Raw genomic sequence first — 15,992 nt, forward strand, 5'->3', positions numbered from 1 at the left:
GTACAGCAGTAGATGTTGAATTTTGGTGTTCAATCTGAGGTTCAGCAATAGATGTTGAAGTTTGGCGTGCAATTGCAGGTGCAGCAGTAGATGTTGATGCTTGGGGTGAAATTTGAGGTTCAGCGGAAGACAGAGGAACTTCATGGATGGCGAAATCATGCGGCATAAATGTGTTTTAGTTGCATGGATAAAGACCACTGCTACGGAATCTACCTACTGCGATATTTGTGGATGCTGTTTTCAAATACACTTTACCAAATAACTCTGGTACCTGGTATATCGGCAGAACTCGTCGAGGATTACTACGAAGCCACTGTTTAACCTCCTGTGTGCAGTAAGAGTTTAGAGGGGTCATGAATACGACATCTAACTGCTACATCCAACCTGTGATGTATGGTGGTATAATCACTATAACGACATGATTTTCAGGTGCCAAGTTAATCACATCTAGGTTTCTGGTGTGAGTGAAGTGCTCTCTAGAACTAACACAGCTAGAGCTTCTGCAGTTGGATTGGTGTGCTTTAGAAAATGACCAAACCACTCAGTGAATATTTCAATCTGGGTTCTGCCTGACGGATGGCAAGCATAGATTAATCCGGGAAGGGTACAATTCATATGTTCATCTTCAGGTTTACTCTGGGAAAAATTAATAGTAGTGGGATGAAATGGCCCGATGCACTCATGCAATTAACGATGGTGAATAGAGCACCACGCTCAACTGACTATGAACACGTGACTTGTTTTTCTCTTTCATAGCAAAAATTTCTGCTCCTTTGTGCTGTACAATTGTAATACCAGTTTCGTCACAGTAGAACAAACGTACAGGATTGTACCCAATTTTTTGCAATGCAGTTTCATATAAAATAAAATAAAAACTTTGAGATAGCTTTCGGGTTGAAATGTTTAGCGTGTAAGAAAGAAACGCCTTCAGGTTTCCGAAACGAAAGTGTTGGGTTTGGCTCTATGAACATTTTCAGCCATCCCACCCGCTGCTCCCTCTTTCTGGGAAAATGAATTAGAAATGTCGTTGATCTTCTGTAGTTGATATGCCAGACGTCTGACATCCCATCTGATGAGTCCAAATAAAGTTCTTTCATTATCTCGCAATAACTTGCTAAGTCCTTTTCCAATTCGATTGGTAATCACGGTCTTCATTCTATTGACATTGTAAACCTTTCCTTAGGTATTTGCTTCATAGCTACATTGTGCTCTAACATGGTCTGTGGCACCCCAAAACTCATGCAACTTGAAACGATCCCTTCACTTTCTTTCTGACTGCCTCGATACCCGCAACCATACGACCTTGGTCAAATTCTCTTCTCGGAGCCATCTGCAAATCGTCATGTAATACACTCTGTTGAGAGCAATAGTTTCCAAAATTGGGGTCTCCAAATTAGACACCGCCCGACCTCCTCAAATAAGGTTCCCCTATTTTCACTTTCGTCATATACTTTTGGTCTTTCAAGTCACAATTCTTTACAACAGAGCGATATTTAACAATTCTACAGACTGTACTTACTCTCAGGGTCCTCCACGCCTTCGCAACAAATATCACTGCTCTGTAAATTCAAAGCACTGACGATATTCCAAAACTTTCGCACTGTTCATAAATACACACTTCATAATGCCGTTTAAATCCAAATTCATCCCCCATTTGTAAGGGATGATGGTATGTAAAAATAATTGAAAATGACTAACATTAGTGTATAATTCATTGTCTTTGAGGACCCTAAGTTGATTGGTGACAGCTTTGGTGCCCTTTATGTCCAAAATCAGACGTACTGTCCCCGTGCAAAGAGCATTCATTCTGCTAGTAGGTTATAATACTAAAGGAAGAATATTCCCATTACTCAGAATGTGAGAATAATACATTGTTAGGGGTATGATCTTACCAAAACTTTATTCATCTGTGTCACAGCTTCGGCGGAATATCAGTGTCTTTATCACACACAATGCCTAACGTGCATAATGATTAAGACAATGATAATACGTATGAAAAAGCAAGTAATGATATATTACCAAGACTCTAAACAAATTACTAATAAGTGTATGGTTTGGTCATATTTTATTTTTTACAATATATTTGAGTTATGCGTAGTTCCTAAGTTAGAATGAGCAGTGTTTTTGATGGATATCCAATAAATACTAAACTACCGATTCTGAATGTTGAGAGTATCATAAGACAATCAAAAAACTTTTTGCCGCTCAAGAGCATTGATAAACAAAGAGTAATACGCTGGACTGTATATCTTCAGGTTTTGAAGTACTCTTCATCAGCATTCAACAAATATTGCCAACGTTCCTGCAGATGCACAATACCCTTTGATAAAACTAGTCAGTTGTGGATGCAAAGAAGTCCGTGGGAGGTTCCGCAGGCCTCCCTCAGGATCTTCTACGGAGGCGGTTGTCGAGGGAATGAAGCATGTGGTAATATGTTGTTCCAAGTTTCGGTGAATATGGTGCATGGCACAGTTTCTTCCAGCCAAGTTGCTGAATTGTCTTCCGGGTCCTCTTTGCTGTCTGTGGCTTGGTATTGTCGTGCTGGACCAGCACACCCTTGCAATTCACCAAAGACGGCACCTTCTGCCGCAATGCATGGCGCAACCTTTGCAAATGCAAAGGTGGAATCACTAGGTGGAAGGAACTCGTAATACACCACTTGTTGACAATCCCACCATACAGAGATCATAACCTTTCGTGGGTGCAGGTGTGGTCTTGGGGTGTGAGGAACAGGGTCACGTGGCGAAACCAATATCTTGTATCTTCGGAGTATCATAGAGGACCCACGTTTCGTCACCAGTGAGCAAGCGATCAAAAATGGGTGTATTCAAGTGCTGAGTGAGCAAGGATAAACGCTGTCAATCGTTATTCCTTGTTAGCTGCTGACAATGTGTGGAGTACCCACTCGCTTAACTTGTATGACTTTCCTATCCTATGCAGGTGCAGTCTGACTGTTTCAGCGGAAACATGAAACCTTTCTGCATGTTCATCACATGATAGACCGTTTTCTTCCTAGATGGCTGCTTTTAGGGCCTCGTCATTCAACACATGGTTCAACCTTGAGGTTAATCCGAAAGGCTCACATTTCCCAACGAAATTTCTGGAATCAATTCGTTCATTCGTTCAAGAAATTCTCTCCAAATGCCTGGTATATGCTGCGTCTTGATGACAACCCACTTTAAAGTTATACAACATACACACGCGAACAAGCTGCTTCGTTACCTTCATTTATCTTCAACACTGGACGAGCTATGACTGCGGCATGTATGCATCATACCTATATTATTGAAGGTCGATTATTAGACTAATTTCCAATCGCTTGACAGGCATGTGCGTCATTTCATTTCCTCTCTGTGAGCACATGGTTAACGGGACGTCAAAAACGGCAACAAAGTTTTTGATTACTTTGTACTTTCTAAACTTTAAATATATTCAGAAATCCGCGAATTCCTTGAGAATATGCACTAATTTTTAAAATAGGGTTTGGACATTTTCTCCATTCCCTAGTGATAACTATTTGTATCAACGTCATTTAAATGATAATAAAATAAACTCCGTACGAACTACGAATATCATAGAATTATGCGTTCAAGAACTTTACTACCAGCCTTGCGTAAGATCTACTAATACGGCTTCCTACGAGATAAGAGTTCAGGCTTGCCTTATCCGAAAAGATATCGTGAAAGTAATAACCTAGAACTCTGTTTTATGTCGTGAGAACTCTACGCCTCATGCTAAAAGGCAGAGAATAACAGGAGGGCATTGGGTTGTAGATAATATCACGTACAATTTGATACAGAGAACATCATCCAATTCATCCATCTAAGTACTTTGTTTCCGGTACTACTTAAGCAAATTTCTTCTTTGTAGTACACAGGGATCACTCACATTCTTTTCTGATCTATGTGGGATCTAAAACTTTATTTTATCACAGGTAAAACAAGGGTCATTATTTGGGAATGTGTTGGGGATAAATGCCTCAATGAATTTGAGATTCATTTACATTTTAATAAAAAGCAAAATAATATATCAACTAAAAACGTGATAATTTACTTGTTTTGAGGAGTCTTTCCTCCTTTATTCAAGCAAAGTCTGATAATAACACTGCTACCTAAAACCTTGCAATGCACAAATGTTTCGGAGAAAGCCCATATTTACATTTGTTGATTGTAATTCATCGTTCCTTTTCAGCACTGAGGTAGTATGAGATGTGAAAGTACCTACAGTTTAAGCTGGAATCCGAGCAACAAATTTCAATACCCTCCCCTCGGAATTCAACTTAAGATTCCATGCACCAAAGCCGCGACCAGAGGGGAGGTCACTCATATTTACGAAATGAAAGACGCAAAATTTCCTGAATGTACACATTAATTCGATGTAAATCATATTAATACGTACATGTTTTTAATAAAATATGCCTGTGCGTATTGATGTCGTGTGCATATCTTTTATGTGTTTTATAAAAATTAACATATATCTAATTTTGTGTAATGCTTGTGTGTTGATTCTCGGGAATGTATACATCGCATGTAAACATAAATTTTTGTCTCACATTAGCAATCTTCATTGTTTCCTTTTTTCTTCGTCAAATTTACTATAGTTGTACTACAATATAGAAACTAGTAAGATTTCAATGATTTCAGGCAGTGGCCCCCAAGAGCTACGCGATTCCCTCCTTAGAGTCATGTCTCCTATCGTCCTCAATGTGGATAACAGTATCTTCATAGTCTTCTTTTTGCTAAGGTATTGAAATCTTCCTTCGCCCTGGAGGAAATCTTTTGAGATTATCACTGCTAGAAGATACAAAACAAGCTGTATTACAATACAGGTTTCAGTATGAAAGTAATGAGCATGATGCTACCCTGACTCAACAATCCACCGCAGCGCGCCCTGCCGGCGCGGAAAAAGTAGTGGGTGGTCTGTCCTTCCAAACGCGCCCGGAGTCAGTCTGCTGCAAGCAATGACAGCTTGTGGATGTCGATCCGCGTGAAGCACGTTTTTACAAGTTGTAACACGGCGCGATGGAAGGTTCGCTCGAACAACGCTACACCATAAAGTTTTGCTTCAAGTTGGGTACGAATGCTACGGAAACTTACCAGATGCTGAAAGAGGCCTACAAGCAGGAGTGTTTGTCAAGATCTCAGGTCGCAAAATGGCACAAGTCGTTCAAGGAGGGTCGGGAGGAGGTCGCCGACGAGCCCCATTCTGGACGCGCAACAACGGCCAGGACCGACAACAACGTTAACCGTGTGCTTGAAGTGTTGCGCTCAGACCGGCGTGTGAGCATTCAACAAATCGATGACACCCTAAACATGTCAATATTTGCGGTACATAGGATAGTGACCGAGGGCCTGCAAATGCGAAAGTTCTGTGCGAAGCTTGTGCCGAAGGTGTTGACGAACGAACAAAAAGAACTTCGAGTTTTGCGCTGCAAGGAGTTCTTGGCATTGTGTGAAAGTGATCGGGACTTTTTAGACTCGGTCGTAACTGGAGACGAATCCTGGATGTTCGAATACGATCCAGAATCCAAAAGGCAGAGTGGCACACCTCATCGTCCCCCCACCCCCCCAAAAGGCGCGCATGAGCAAATCCCGAATCAAAACCATGCTCATTGTCTTCTTCGACGTTCGAGGAATCATCCATTTCGAGTTTGTGCCACCAGGATAACCTCTCAACGCAGGATTTTATCTAGAAGTGGTCAAGAGAAAGAAACGCAGGGTCGTCCGCGTTCGAAGTGACATCAAAGACTCAATGAAACTCCACCACAACAATGCACCAAGTCACACCGCCTTCCCCGTCGTCGACTTCCTGGCCCGGAGCAGAACACCAGTGGTCCTTCACCCCCTATAGTCCTGACCTGGCTCCTAGTGACTTTTTTTGTTTCCCCCGTTTGAAGAGACACCTCAAAGGAAAACATTGGGACTCCGTGCAAAACAGTCAAGCCCATGTTACAAGGTTTTTAAAAGCATTTCCAGCCGAGGACTTTAAAGATGCTTTCCAGGCGTGGAAAACACGTCTCCAGAACTATATCGATGCAGAAGGAGCGTATTTTAGGAATTTTAAAGATTTGTAACAATCGGAACAATAAAACAGTTTTTCTAAAGCAATGCTAATTACTTTCATAATGAACTCTGTATAATGGTGGCCTAGTAATACATTAACCAAGTAAGTTTCATGTTATTGAATTGCTTTCATTATTGTGATAACTATCTGTATCATCGTCATCAAATGGTACTAAAAGTGCTGTGTAGAATGGAATGGTAGGTAACCTTGCAAATTTTTTTGACTGTTAGCTCTCCAACGTTCCACTAATAGTTTTGCATACTTGATAACGAGACTCTTTGGACTCGGAAAAGGACTGCAGAGAAGGACACTGCATCATGATCGCAGTGGTAGAACGAATCATCGGGTATCTGGGGTCATGACTTTTGTCCCGGACATTTGGGTCTACATGTTGGTTCTCAAACCCGGACAAACTTCGGATCAGACCGAGTTTTTGCGAATCATGAATCTGTTCAAGTCACCGGGTCATTTCGGGACATGCTTTGTCTGGGGCACCAAGTCATGTGGATCATGGATCTGACAGCCACCGGGTCATTGAACAATATTTGTGAATTTTTCCACCATTGAAAGATAGTACGACGTACAGTTTGTTACAGAGCACCTTACAGTATTCATCCAGCTATCTATCTTGCTTTGCATAATATACAGAGTGGCCCAAAAGTTGGTATACAGTCCTGTATATCTTTTTATATGTAGGTTTCTATACCTACTTTTGGGTCACACTGTACGTAGGTAAATTTTGCTGTTTATCTAATACAAAAAATTGAAAGAAACTATGTTTTGTGACTTCATAAATGTTGAAAAATGAAATGAAATCTTTGAGTTTTACGTCCCGCGTTTATGCCGGTTAGGCTAAAGGAGACGGTGATGATGAGTAATGAATAAAATGGTGGAATGAAGAAATTGGGAGGTAACGGGAGAAACCCGAGGAAACCCATGCACACGGCGTTTGTAAACCACAAAGTTCACTTGGCGGGGGCTGGGATCGAAACCGGGACCCCAAGCACCAGAGGTGAACGCTCTACCACTGAGCCACCGCGGCCCCTTTCTTAAATGTTGAACTATCCAACCGATCTCGATCGAATTTTCAACATAGCTGAGGGTCAGGTTTGGGATTTTTTTAATAATTTCACTTTTACGGTGCATCTTAGGGGAGGGGGAGTCGATAGATACATAAAAATAAAAATGAAAGTTATTACTTTGTTACTTAATAACTTTTAAACCACTCAACCAATCTCGATCAAATTTTCAACATAGATGCGGTTAGTACCAGAGATGGCTTTTATCATTTTATTTTGACGATGCAGCTTAAGGTAGGAGAGACATTTTAAAATGATTGAAAATCACCGATATTAGTGCGGAATCGGTAGTTTCCGGGATTGCTGAGATGAACAGTGACACTTCCGATGACGTTTAAATCCAAATTCAGCCCTCATTGCTCTTTATGTTTAAAATGAAACGGATTATGCCCGTGCGAAGAACGAGCAATCCGTTAGTAGTATATATTGATGAACAAGCACTATTTTGTCTCAGTCTAGAATCCAAAGGTTTTTACGATCAGAGTTCTAACTCGGTATGTTGTGTAGAAATTACATGAAAAGACCATATTTATGTAATAAAAGGAAAAAAAAAAAACAAATTTATCAATATACACATTAACTTTAATTCCTGTCAATCGTGTTAATGTATGTGCGTACACTTTTCTGATGATTATGTTCTGTACGTATGCATGTAATAGTCTTTGTATCTGCTGGTTCGTTGTATAAAAAAGTAACATAAATCATATTTCGTGTAATGGTCGCGTGTTTATTCTCCGGAAAGTGTACACCACATGTAAACATAAATCCTTGTCTCGCATTAGCTCTCTTATTTTTCTCTTATTTTTCCTCCTACTTTTTTCTTCATAAAATTTACGACATATAACATTAATTTTTTATTTGTTTCCTACTGTTGAACAACATTTTTTTTTATGTTTTCACAGAAACAGGTGTCATTTCGTCGTTGCTGATAGTATGTGTGTGCACTCTGTATACACGCATATGCACAATTTAATTATATCTGCTTCCATACCACAATATCATATTGTGGTACTTAAAAAGAATTTTTGCCGCTTCATAGCCAACGTGTATTTTATATCAGGATTAAAACCGTAACCTCGCTTCTACCTTTTATACATTGGGTAATATGTGTATATATACATACTGTGAAGTGGAAACTGAACGTGTTTTTTAAAAAAAAAAAAAAAAAAACATTATTCGTTACGTATTCAGTAAATACAGCAAATTCAAAACTATGGGAATAGCTTGAAACCGCAAGTTATAGATCTACTTCTTCGGGTTTTGATTAGTGGTGGGCACTAAAACCGTTTTTTCGGTTTCCAAAATTTTCAACCAACCGGGTTTTCGCATAAATCGGTATGGGTCTTTTCAAAAGCCGTTCGTTTTTCACCGAACCCGGTTATAGGTTTCCTCCAAAACTGTTTCAGTTTTTCCTCGAAACCAATTTCAGTTTTTCCAAAACTGGTTCTATTTCTGACCAGAATGCTGTTGTAGATTCTCATAAAAAAGGAACTACAAACCGGTATGCTTAAAAACTAATATGTTTAAAAACAAAACTAATTTTGTTGTAAACGGATCTAGTTTTCGGAGAACAACGAAACTCTACTCGGGTTACAAACCAAACCGGGGATTGGAGAAATCCATTAACCACTTTCAGTGAAACCCGAAACGGTGTTTTGGGAAAACTGATCCAGTTTTTGTAAAAATCCGAAAAAAGTTTCGGTGGAAAAAAGCGAACCGGTTTTTGGAGAAAACCGAAATGCCGGTTTTTCGAATTTGGGTTTTTCTAGAAACCGGTTTCCGGTTTTTATAAAAGCTTGTTTTACCCATCCCTAGTTTTGATTGATTGATTAGTTACTTTTTAACTGGGACGTCAGTGCAGGGGCTTTATCGTCGATAAAGGGGCGCATCTCGTTTTTTTAAAAAATTTACATGAGGTCAATTTAAAATGTCTCGTTTTACGTTATGTCCTCCTACTCATTTCAAGATACGCCATTTGAAAAACGTTTTATAACCGTTAAAATAAGAAATTCAGCTATCAACCTTTTATGGTAAGTAGAGTAGGATAAATAAGAATATATGGTGTCAAGCGCGCACCCAGACATTTTTGTTGGTATTGGGGAGTGAAGGTTCAAGCCATTACCTCTACGTAGTATTGAACGGGTATTATGTTTCTTCTGAAAAGGCGATAAGTAATTGTAAAATAAGTCCAACTATATTTTCAGAAAAACAATGAGAGACTTAAAATCTTTTTACAACAGAAAGAGTACAGATGAAGGGTAAAATCAAATTTTCTTGCTACATCGATCATTTCTCTGTTAATCAGGTAAAACTTAATTGAGAAGGAGAATAAATGTATGTTGAGACAGGAAGTTAGGGGGGTCCGTACTCGGTGGACCCTCAATGTATGCGCCCATGTTTTCCAACATGTTTTTGAATTATGCCTCTACTGTCCTTTACCAATGATTTGTCTCCGTCATAATAAATTCAGTGGCCGACATATTCTGCACATTTAAAAATAAAAAATAAAACATCTAAAAACAGTATAACTCCTGAATAATAGGCTAAAACAAGATACAAACCTGAAACAAGGTTATTAAAAAGATTAAAGAATTATTAAGAAAATATATATCAAAATAAAATAACTGAAAAAGAGCAATAAGCAACACATAACACAAAAAATCTAAAAAGAAAACAATCTGTGAGCATCAATTATTCTAATTTCACTAAGTGAGAATACAGTACTTAAATACCATTTTATTTCTTAAAATGCAAGATTTTCAGGGAGATCTAAACGTTCTTTGAGGTCTGAACAAGAAACTATTCCAATCTCGTGAATTCAGTTGCTCAAAATAATTGTTAGCATTGGATTCAGAACTTGGAAAAAAAAAAGAGAGAGAGAAAGAGAGAGAGAGAGAGAAAAAAATTTGTTTAGTGGCAGATCGTATACTGGTTGGGAGATAAATGAGAGCGAAGTGCGAAGATAGAACGTAGAAAATGTCTAGAAATGTCATGTTAATTTTGAAACGAGTAGAGGGATTGAGGTCAAATGTTGGATATGAGGAATACGTGTAGAGCTCCGTTGAATAGGTGTAATGAGAGTAATGGGGGGGGGGGGCATCTGAAAAGTCGCCATGTTGGAATTAGAGCAAGAAGACTATACGGAAAAGACATACGGCTCTTGATGTACATCGTCTATTAAAGTCAATAATGGCCAATAGAGATTGAGACCTCTGTAAAAAGAGGCCTCCTACACTATCACAATGTATCAATATTGTCGTAAAGTTGACGTAAATGAGGAACTGGAGACCCTGTAGTATGGTTCATGAGCATTTTCCATGCACGAGGGAGTACAAAGAGATAGAACCGAATCCTGGAACAACAAGAAGAAAGTTTGTAACGTGTGACGGAATGAGAAAAAGTTCCACTGGGTGAATGCTGGCGTGATACCTTGCACAAAGACACATGTTCCTGCAGGGTTCTGATATATTAATGACCCCCTCCAACAAAACGTACTGGTTGTAACATTGATGACTCTTCTCACAACCAGCTACGTACAATTGGCAGTTGAAACACAGTCCACATTACGACTACTCAGCGGAGCTCTACATGTATTACTCATGTCCAACATTTGATCTCAATCCCTCTACTCGTTTCAAAATTAACATGGTATTTCCAGACATTTTCTACGTTTTATCTTCGCACTTTGCCCTCACTTATCTCCCAATCTGTATAAGGTCTGCCACTAAGCATCCTCTTTTTCTCTGTTTCTTTTGGTGCTGAATCCCGTACTACCAATCGTCTTCAGCAATTAAATTTACCTAATGGTAATAGTCTCTTTGAGTATTCTGAACATTAGAGTGAAGCATAAAAGACTGAAAGTTTTGTAAACTTGTTCTATGTAATTGCACTAGGTGACAAAGTTGTTTATTGGTTAGTGTAGAATCCCTAGGCTTTAAGATAATTTTCGGATTTTACCTTTCATTCCCGCAATTGCTAAAAGAATTTATGATAAATTTTAAAACGAATAGAAAAACTTGACAATTCCTAGAGGTAGTCTATTTGTTGAATGAAATCGCATTGGGTGCCGGGAGTTGTGTATTGACCAGTAGAATATTCGTGATATTTTTCGTAAGTTTCATACTTCGGATTCATTCCCTACATTGGGCTTAAAATTTGCCATGTTTATGTTAAATTTCGAAATGGACTGAAAGATTGAAATTGTATTATTTAGAAATGAACAGTATAGTATGAGTTATCTTTTGAAAAGGTGTACTTCACTTCATGCAACACTTGTATTTGGACTATGCTTGAATATCAGTTATTTGGAAAAAGAACAAACGATAAATGGAGAGTATTATTGCGTCTTATTTGCAAAAGTTAAGAGAATAAATCAAGAAAAAAACGTTCTCATTTGGCAAAAAAATCTTTTCCATCAAGAAATGCACGAGTGCATACCTGCGTAGTTTCAATGGCGAAAATTATGGAATTAAAAATTCAAATTATTGCAACATCCATCGTACTTATCAGATTTGGCCCAGAGTGACTATTTAATTTTATTTCCAAACTTGAAAAAATGACTCGGCGAAAAACGATTCAGTTCGAATAAATAGGCCATCGCCCAAGCAAATACCTATTTGGAGGGTCTTCCGAAATCCTACTTTTTGGATGACTTTAAAAAGTTGGATAAACGCTGGAAAAATTTGTAGAGCTAAAAGAAGATCATTAAAAAGCTACAAAAAATGATTGTTTTTAATGTTTTTGTAAGGAATTATTGTACGACTCTTGTATGTGGGACACATTGGATATTTTGTGAAGTCACTTTTTTTTTTTTTTTTACAAGAAAAAGAAGTACTTGCCTAAAAGTCCTATCCAAATCTATGAATAGCCTTAAAAATCGACAAATTTAGAGGATAAAGAAGAAAGTAGACAGAAAAACTTGACCGACAAAGCAAAAAAAAAAAAAAAAAAAAAAAAAAGATGAAATATTTCAGTTTTACGTCCCACAAATATGCCGGCTAGGCTAAAGGAGACGGTGATGATGAAAAATGAATGAAATGGTGGAATGAATAAAGTGAGAGGAAACGGAAGAACTCCGAGAAACCCACTCACACGGTGTTTTGTCCACGATAAAGCTCACTGGACGGAAGCTGAAATTGAACTAAGGACGCCAAGCACCTGAGGTAAACGCTCTACCACTTAGCCACTACGGCGCCAACAAAGAAAGTATATAAGAAGATACGAGAAAAATTAAATGGGCATGCCATGAAGAATAGCTTTTTAAGAAATGGGTCTGAGACACCCGTGTAAAGAAATATTCCTAAGACAACTAACTTTGAATCAATATAATAATACACAAATGTTGTTTGACCATTATTAAGCCTCAAGCTCTTCCTGCTGGTCTCGAAGCTAGCACGTGCGTCGTTTTGTACCCGTGGTCTTGCGTTCGATTCCCGGTAAAAGAGCATTTAGAGTATTATATAGCTCGGATTCAAGGTCCAAGTTTCATATAGTCTCAGTGCTGAACAGCAACGCTGAACTTCATTAAATAATAACAAAGTCATTTAATAATCGAGGAAATTAAAAAAAATATTAGAAAATGTTGCAGGGTTTCTTTCCTTATCGATTGTTGACAGTAGGAAATATGTTAAATTCCTCTCAATAGTTGACAATATTCTATCCGAAATGATGTCGTATGAATGCATTAGATATGTAAAAGTTCTGTTCTAGCCTGAACTGGCCCAGTCAATCGCTTTGCCAGGTATGATAAAGCTTAGAACAAACTATGCTGAACATCTGACATATTTTTTATTATCGTTTTTCTTTTGATGTTACTTAAGGCATTATGATTATCTTCCCTAAGGAATAGTTCACATTATCCGTGTGTTCGACCGTTCGACAAAATACTCGAACTATTGTTCTCTTTTCATTATCTGGCCGTTTACTTATGTTCATTACTACTCGTATATTCTCCCGACGTTGTCACAATGGAGAAAAATATAACGTGTAACATTCTCTCCTCTAATGGAGTTTGTCAGAAGGAATAAACTGAAGCATGCCCTACATTAAAGGTTTGTGAATGCTATACCTCGGACGCCAATCGTGTGTTTGCATTACAAGATTCTGTGTTTGATCGTCATACTTGCCAATATTTGAAATTTTATTTTGCAATTGCGCGAGTATTTTCACAATTGGCAACGATATTTCTAACAGGAAGATCCATGTATCCTTTCACACTACGATGAGTTTCGTCCAAACAATGTGATGTGAAGAGGTCAATTGCTTCAAATGTGTATATATATGGTTGAGTCAGTTGATTGAGGGTGAGTGTCAGTGAGTGTGAGGGTATCGATAATGTTTGATTGTGAGGGCGAGTGTGTGTGAGTGTGAGCGAGTTGATTGAGTATGAGGACGAGTTAGTGTGAGTGTGAGGGAGCCGACTGACGTGAGTATAAGTGAGGATAAGGACGTGAATAATATTTGAGTGTGAGGGCGGCTGAGTAGTGTGAGTGTGTGGAAATTGATTGAGGAGGAGTGTGAGTTAGGGTTATGAAAAATGCCCATCTCAGATTTGGACAGTAGAACAGAGCTGACAGCATTCAGTTTTGCACCCTTTCTCATATACCCGATTGTTTTGAATTGTATCATTGAATTGCGCACGTACAATGATCCTTGTATATCAAACTGCATTTTTTTCAATAACCTGTGTATACTGAGTCACTGGGAATTTTGTCTAGTAAAACATCTCTGAGAAACTAACTTGTTTCTTCACACTTCCTTTTCGTGACCTGATTCAAAAGTTTCTTTTCCCATGCTCCTTCTAACTTGACATTTAACCACTTAACTAACTCTTCAGGGAAAATTTGGTCCAGCAGTCAAGAGAAGAAATATTTGAAATTCTATCTCGTCAGCTCTTTCTGTAAATATGTGTGTGTCTATCGGGAAGTATTGACTTCTACAAGTTTCCTGCTGTGTGCCCTACATAACACGCTCTTCAAATTACTTACACTTGTTTTTTTTTTTATTTATTTTCTTTTAGAGTGAGAAGTGGGGGTGGTGGTAAACGTTTACAGTTGAAGACTTCGTAGAATTAGCTGGAAGATGTTCTGCCATCGTTCTGTTGAACTTTGACGTTGCTCTGAGACGAAATAGGTGGAGTGAAAACGGGCATGAATGATGGCAAATGTGATACCAAAAAACATAGGTCATTTATATTAAGCCTTGAACTTCTCAAAGATGTAATATAAGAACTCAAGAAAAGGGTTATATATTTACATTTTGTGCTTCGCATTTCAGTCACCCAGGGAGTAGCTAGAGTTGTATGGAGATGGACGATCAATTGACTACGAATTTGATAAGGATACACAAGTCCCAAGTTGAAAGAGGTTTCCTTGTTGCTCTGTGAATACGAATGGAAACATATACTTCCGAGTAATTTTCTCAACAAGGAAAACATATTGATATTTGATATATTGGAATAAAAACAACTATATATGGGTAAAGGATCATAAGTTAGTAATGCAATTATGATTTGAGTAGATATTTCTAATACATAGAATGTCTTACTATAGATACTATGTTTGTACTCACATTAATAAACAATTCAGTTGAACAGTTATATTCGCATCCTTTCCTATGTGTTAAACTTATTACAAAAAATATTTTGTATAATAAAGGGTAGGAAATTCGTAATGTAAATAGGTAATTTTGTGAGTTTGTTTGGAGGCTTTATAACAAACATGTTATGTTTATACATCATTTTTGCTGCCGCAATAAGCCGCTCTGAACCATATTTGATATATTTTGACTGTTTGTTTTCCATTGCTTACCTGCAATGAAATGGAATTGACACAGAGAATTATTCTGATTGACGACAACAAATGAAAGCTTTTAACCACGGTATAGGAAAAACTCAAAACTCATTTCAACCAGGAAATCAAAATAATAAACAATGTGGTAGTTACAGTCAAGCGCATATCAGCTAATTTTACAATTTTAGACTGCATATTTTGTTGACTAAGTTTAGTCGAACAACAATTATTTTCTAACTTTTCAATGCATTCAGCACAACAATATATTTGAGGAATGCTTTCAATTATCATGGCAAACGAATTCACATTTCATATTTTGAATAATAATGAAGCAAGGACATTTATTGGAGAACACGATATTTTGTAAACAACACTTTGCGTAGACTATTTCGGACTTTTCTATAAGTTATCAAAAATTATTTAATAAGATTTGATTTAGAATTAAATAAAGTAATTTTATTATTGCGAATACCAGTATTTTATTTTAACCCTTCAGTACATGCGTGAAATTGTTGTTACGTCAGTGGACAGGTTGTGCTTGGGAGGCACCACAAAATCTAATTTAGTTAAAAATGCATAAAAGACTTTTTAGATAACATACCTTTAAGTTTCAAGGAATACACGTATTACGCATTGATATAATGTGTTGGAAAAACGAAACTTAGTAATTATATGTTCTTATTTCATATATTTATTAAACATGTTTGTTTTACCATATGAATAACGAATACAACCAGATATTAGGGTGTAAAATTAAGACTTCTGAGAAGTAGCATCTGATTACTCACACGAAAGATTAAGAATTATGTCTATTAACATGAGATTTACAAGTGTGCTTTGTATTGTTTAAACCACAGGTCAGAAACGAGTCATTTTCATCCGAGTCAATTCATGCCGTGCATAACATGTAACAGTGTTGAAGGCACAGCCACAACTTACAAAAGAACCATTTCCACTGTTTTTGCATTTGCAGTATCTCCGTCTTTCTCATTGCAGAGGGTCTGCGTTTTTATGGTATAAAACCTGACAATCTTGCAGCGGACTCCTTATGTGTCACGGC

At 37.8% G+C, this 15,992-nt stretch overlaps 1 protein-coding gene across 1 annotated transcript; it reads left to right on the forward strand.

Annotated features, from left to right (window-relative positions):
* The first annotated feature begins 5,021 nt into the window (after positions 1 to 5,021).
* On the forward strand, positions 5,022 to 5,738 carry LOC145666199 (protein GVQW3-like). Its single transcript, XM_081733269.1, has one exon. It carries the CDS (start codon positions 5,022 to 5,024, stop codon positions 5,736 to 5,738), a length of 717 nt encoding a protein of 238 aa, XP_081589395.1.
* Positions 5,739 to 15,992: the final 10,254 nt, after the last annotated feature.

The sequence above is a fragment of the Thermobia domestica genome, chromosome 12, assembly GCF_964235325.1.
Source record: "Thermobia domestica chromosome 12, izTheDome1.hap1.1, whole genome shotgun sequence".
Lineage (NCBI taxonomy): Eukaryota > Metazoa > Arthropoda > Insecta > Zygentoma > Lepismatidae > Thermobia > Thermobia domestica.

What these genes read in the sequence shown, in the direction of transcription:
- LOC145666199 (XM_081733269.1), top strand. Translation starts at nt 5,022, where the DNA reads ATGGAAGGTTCGCTCGAACAACGCTACACCATAAAGTTTTGCTTCAAG.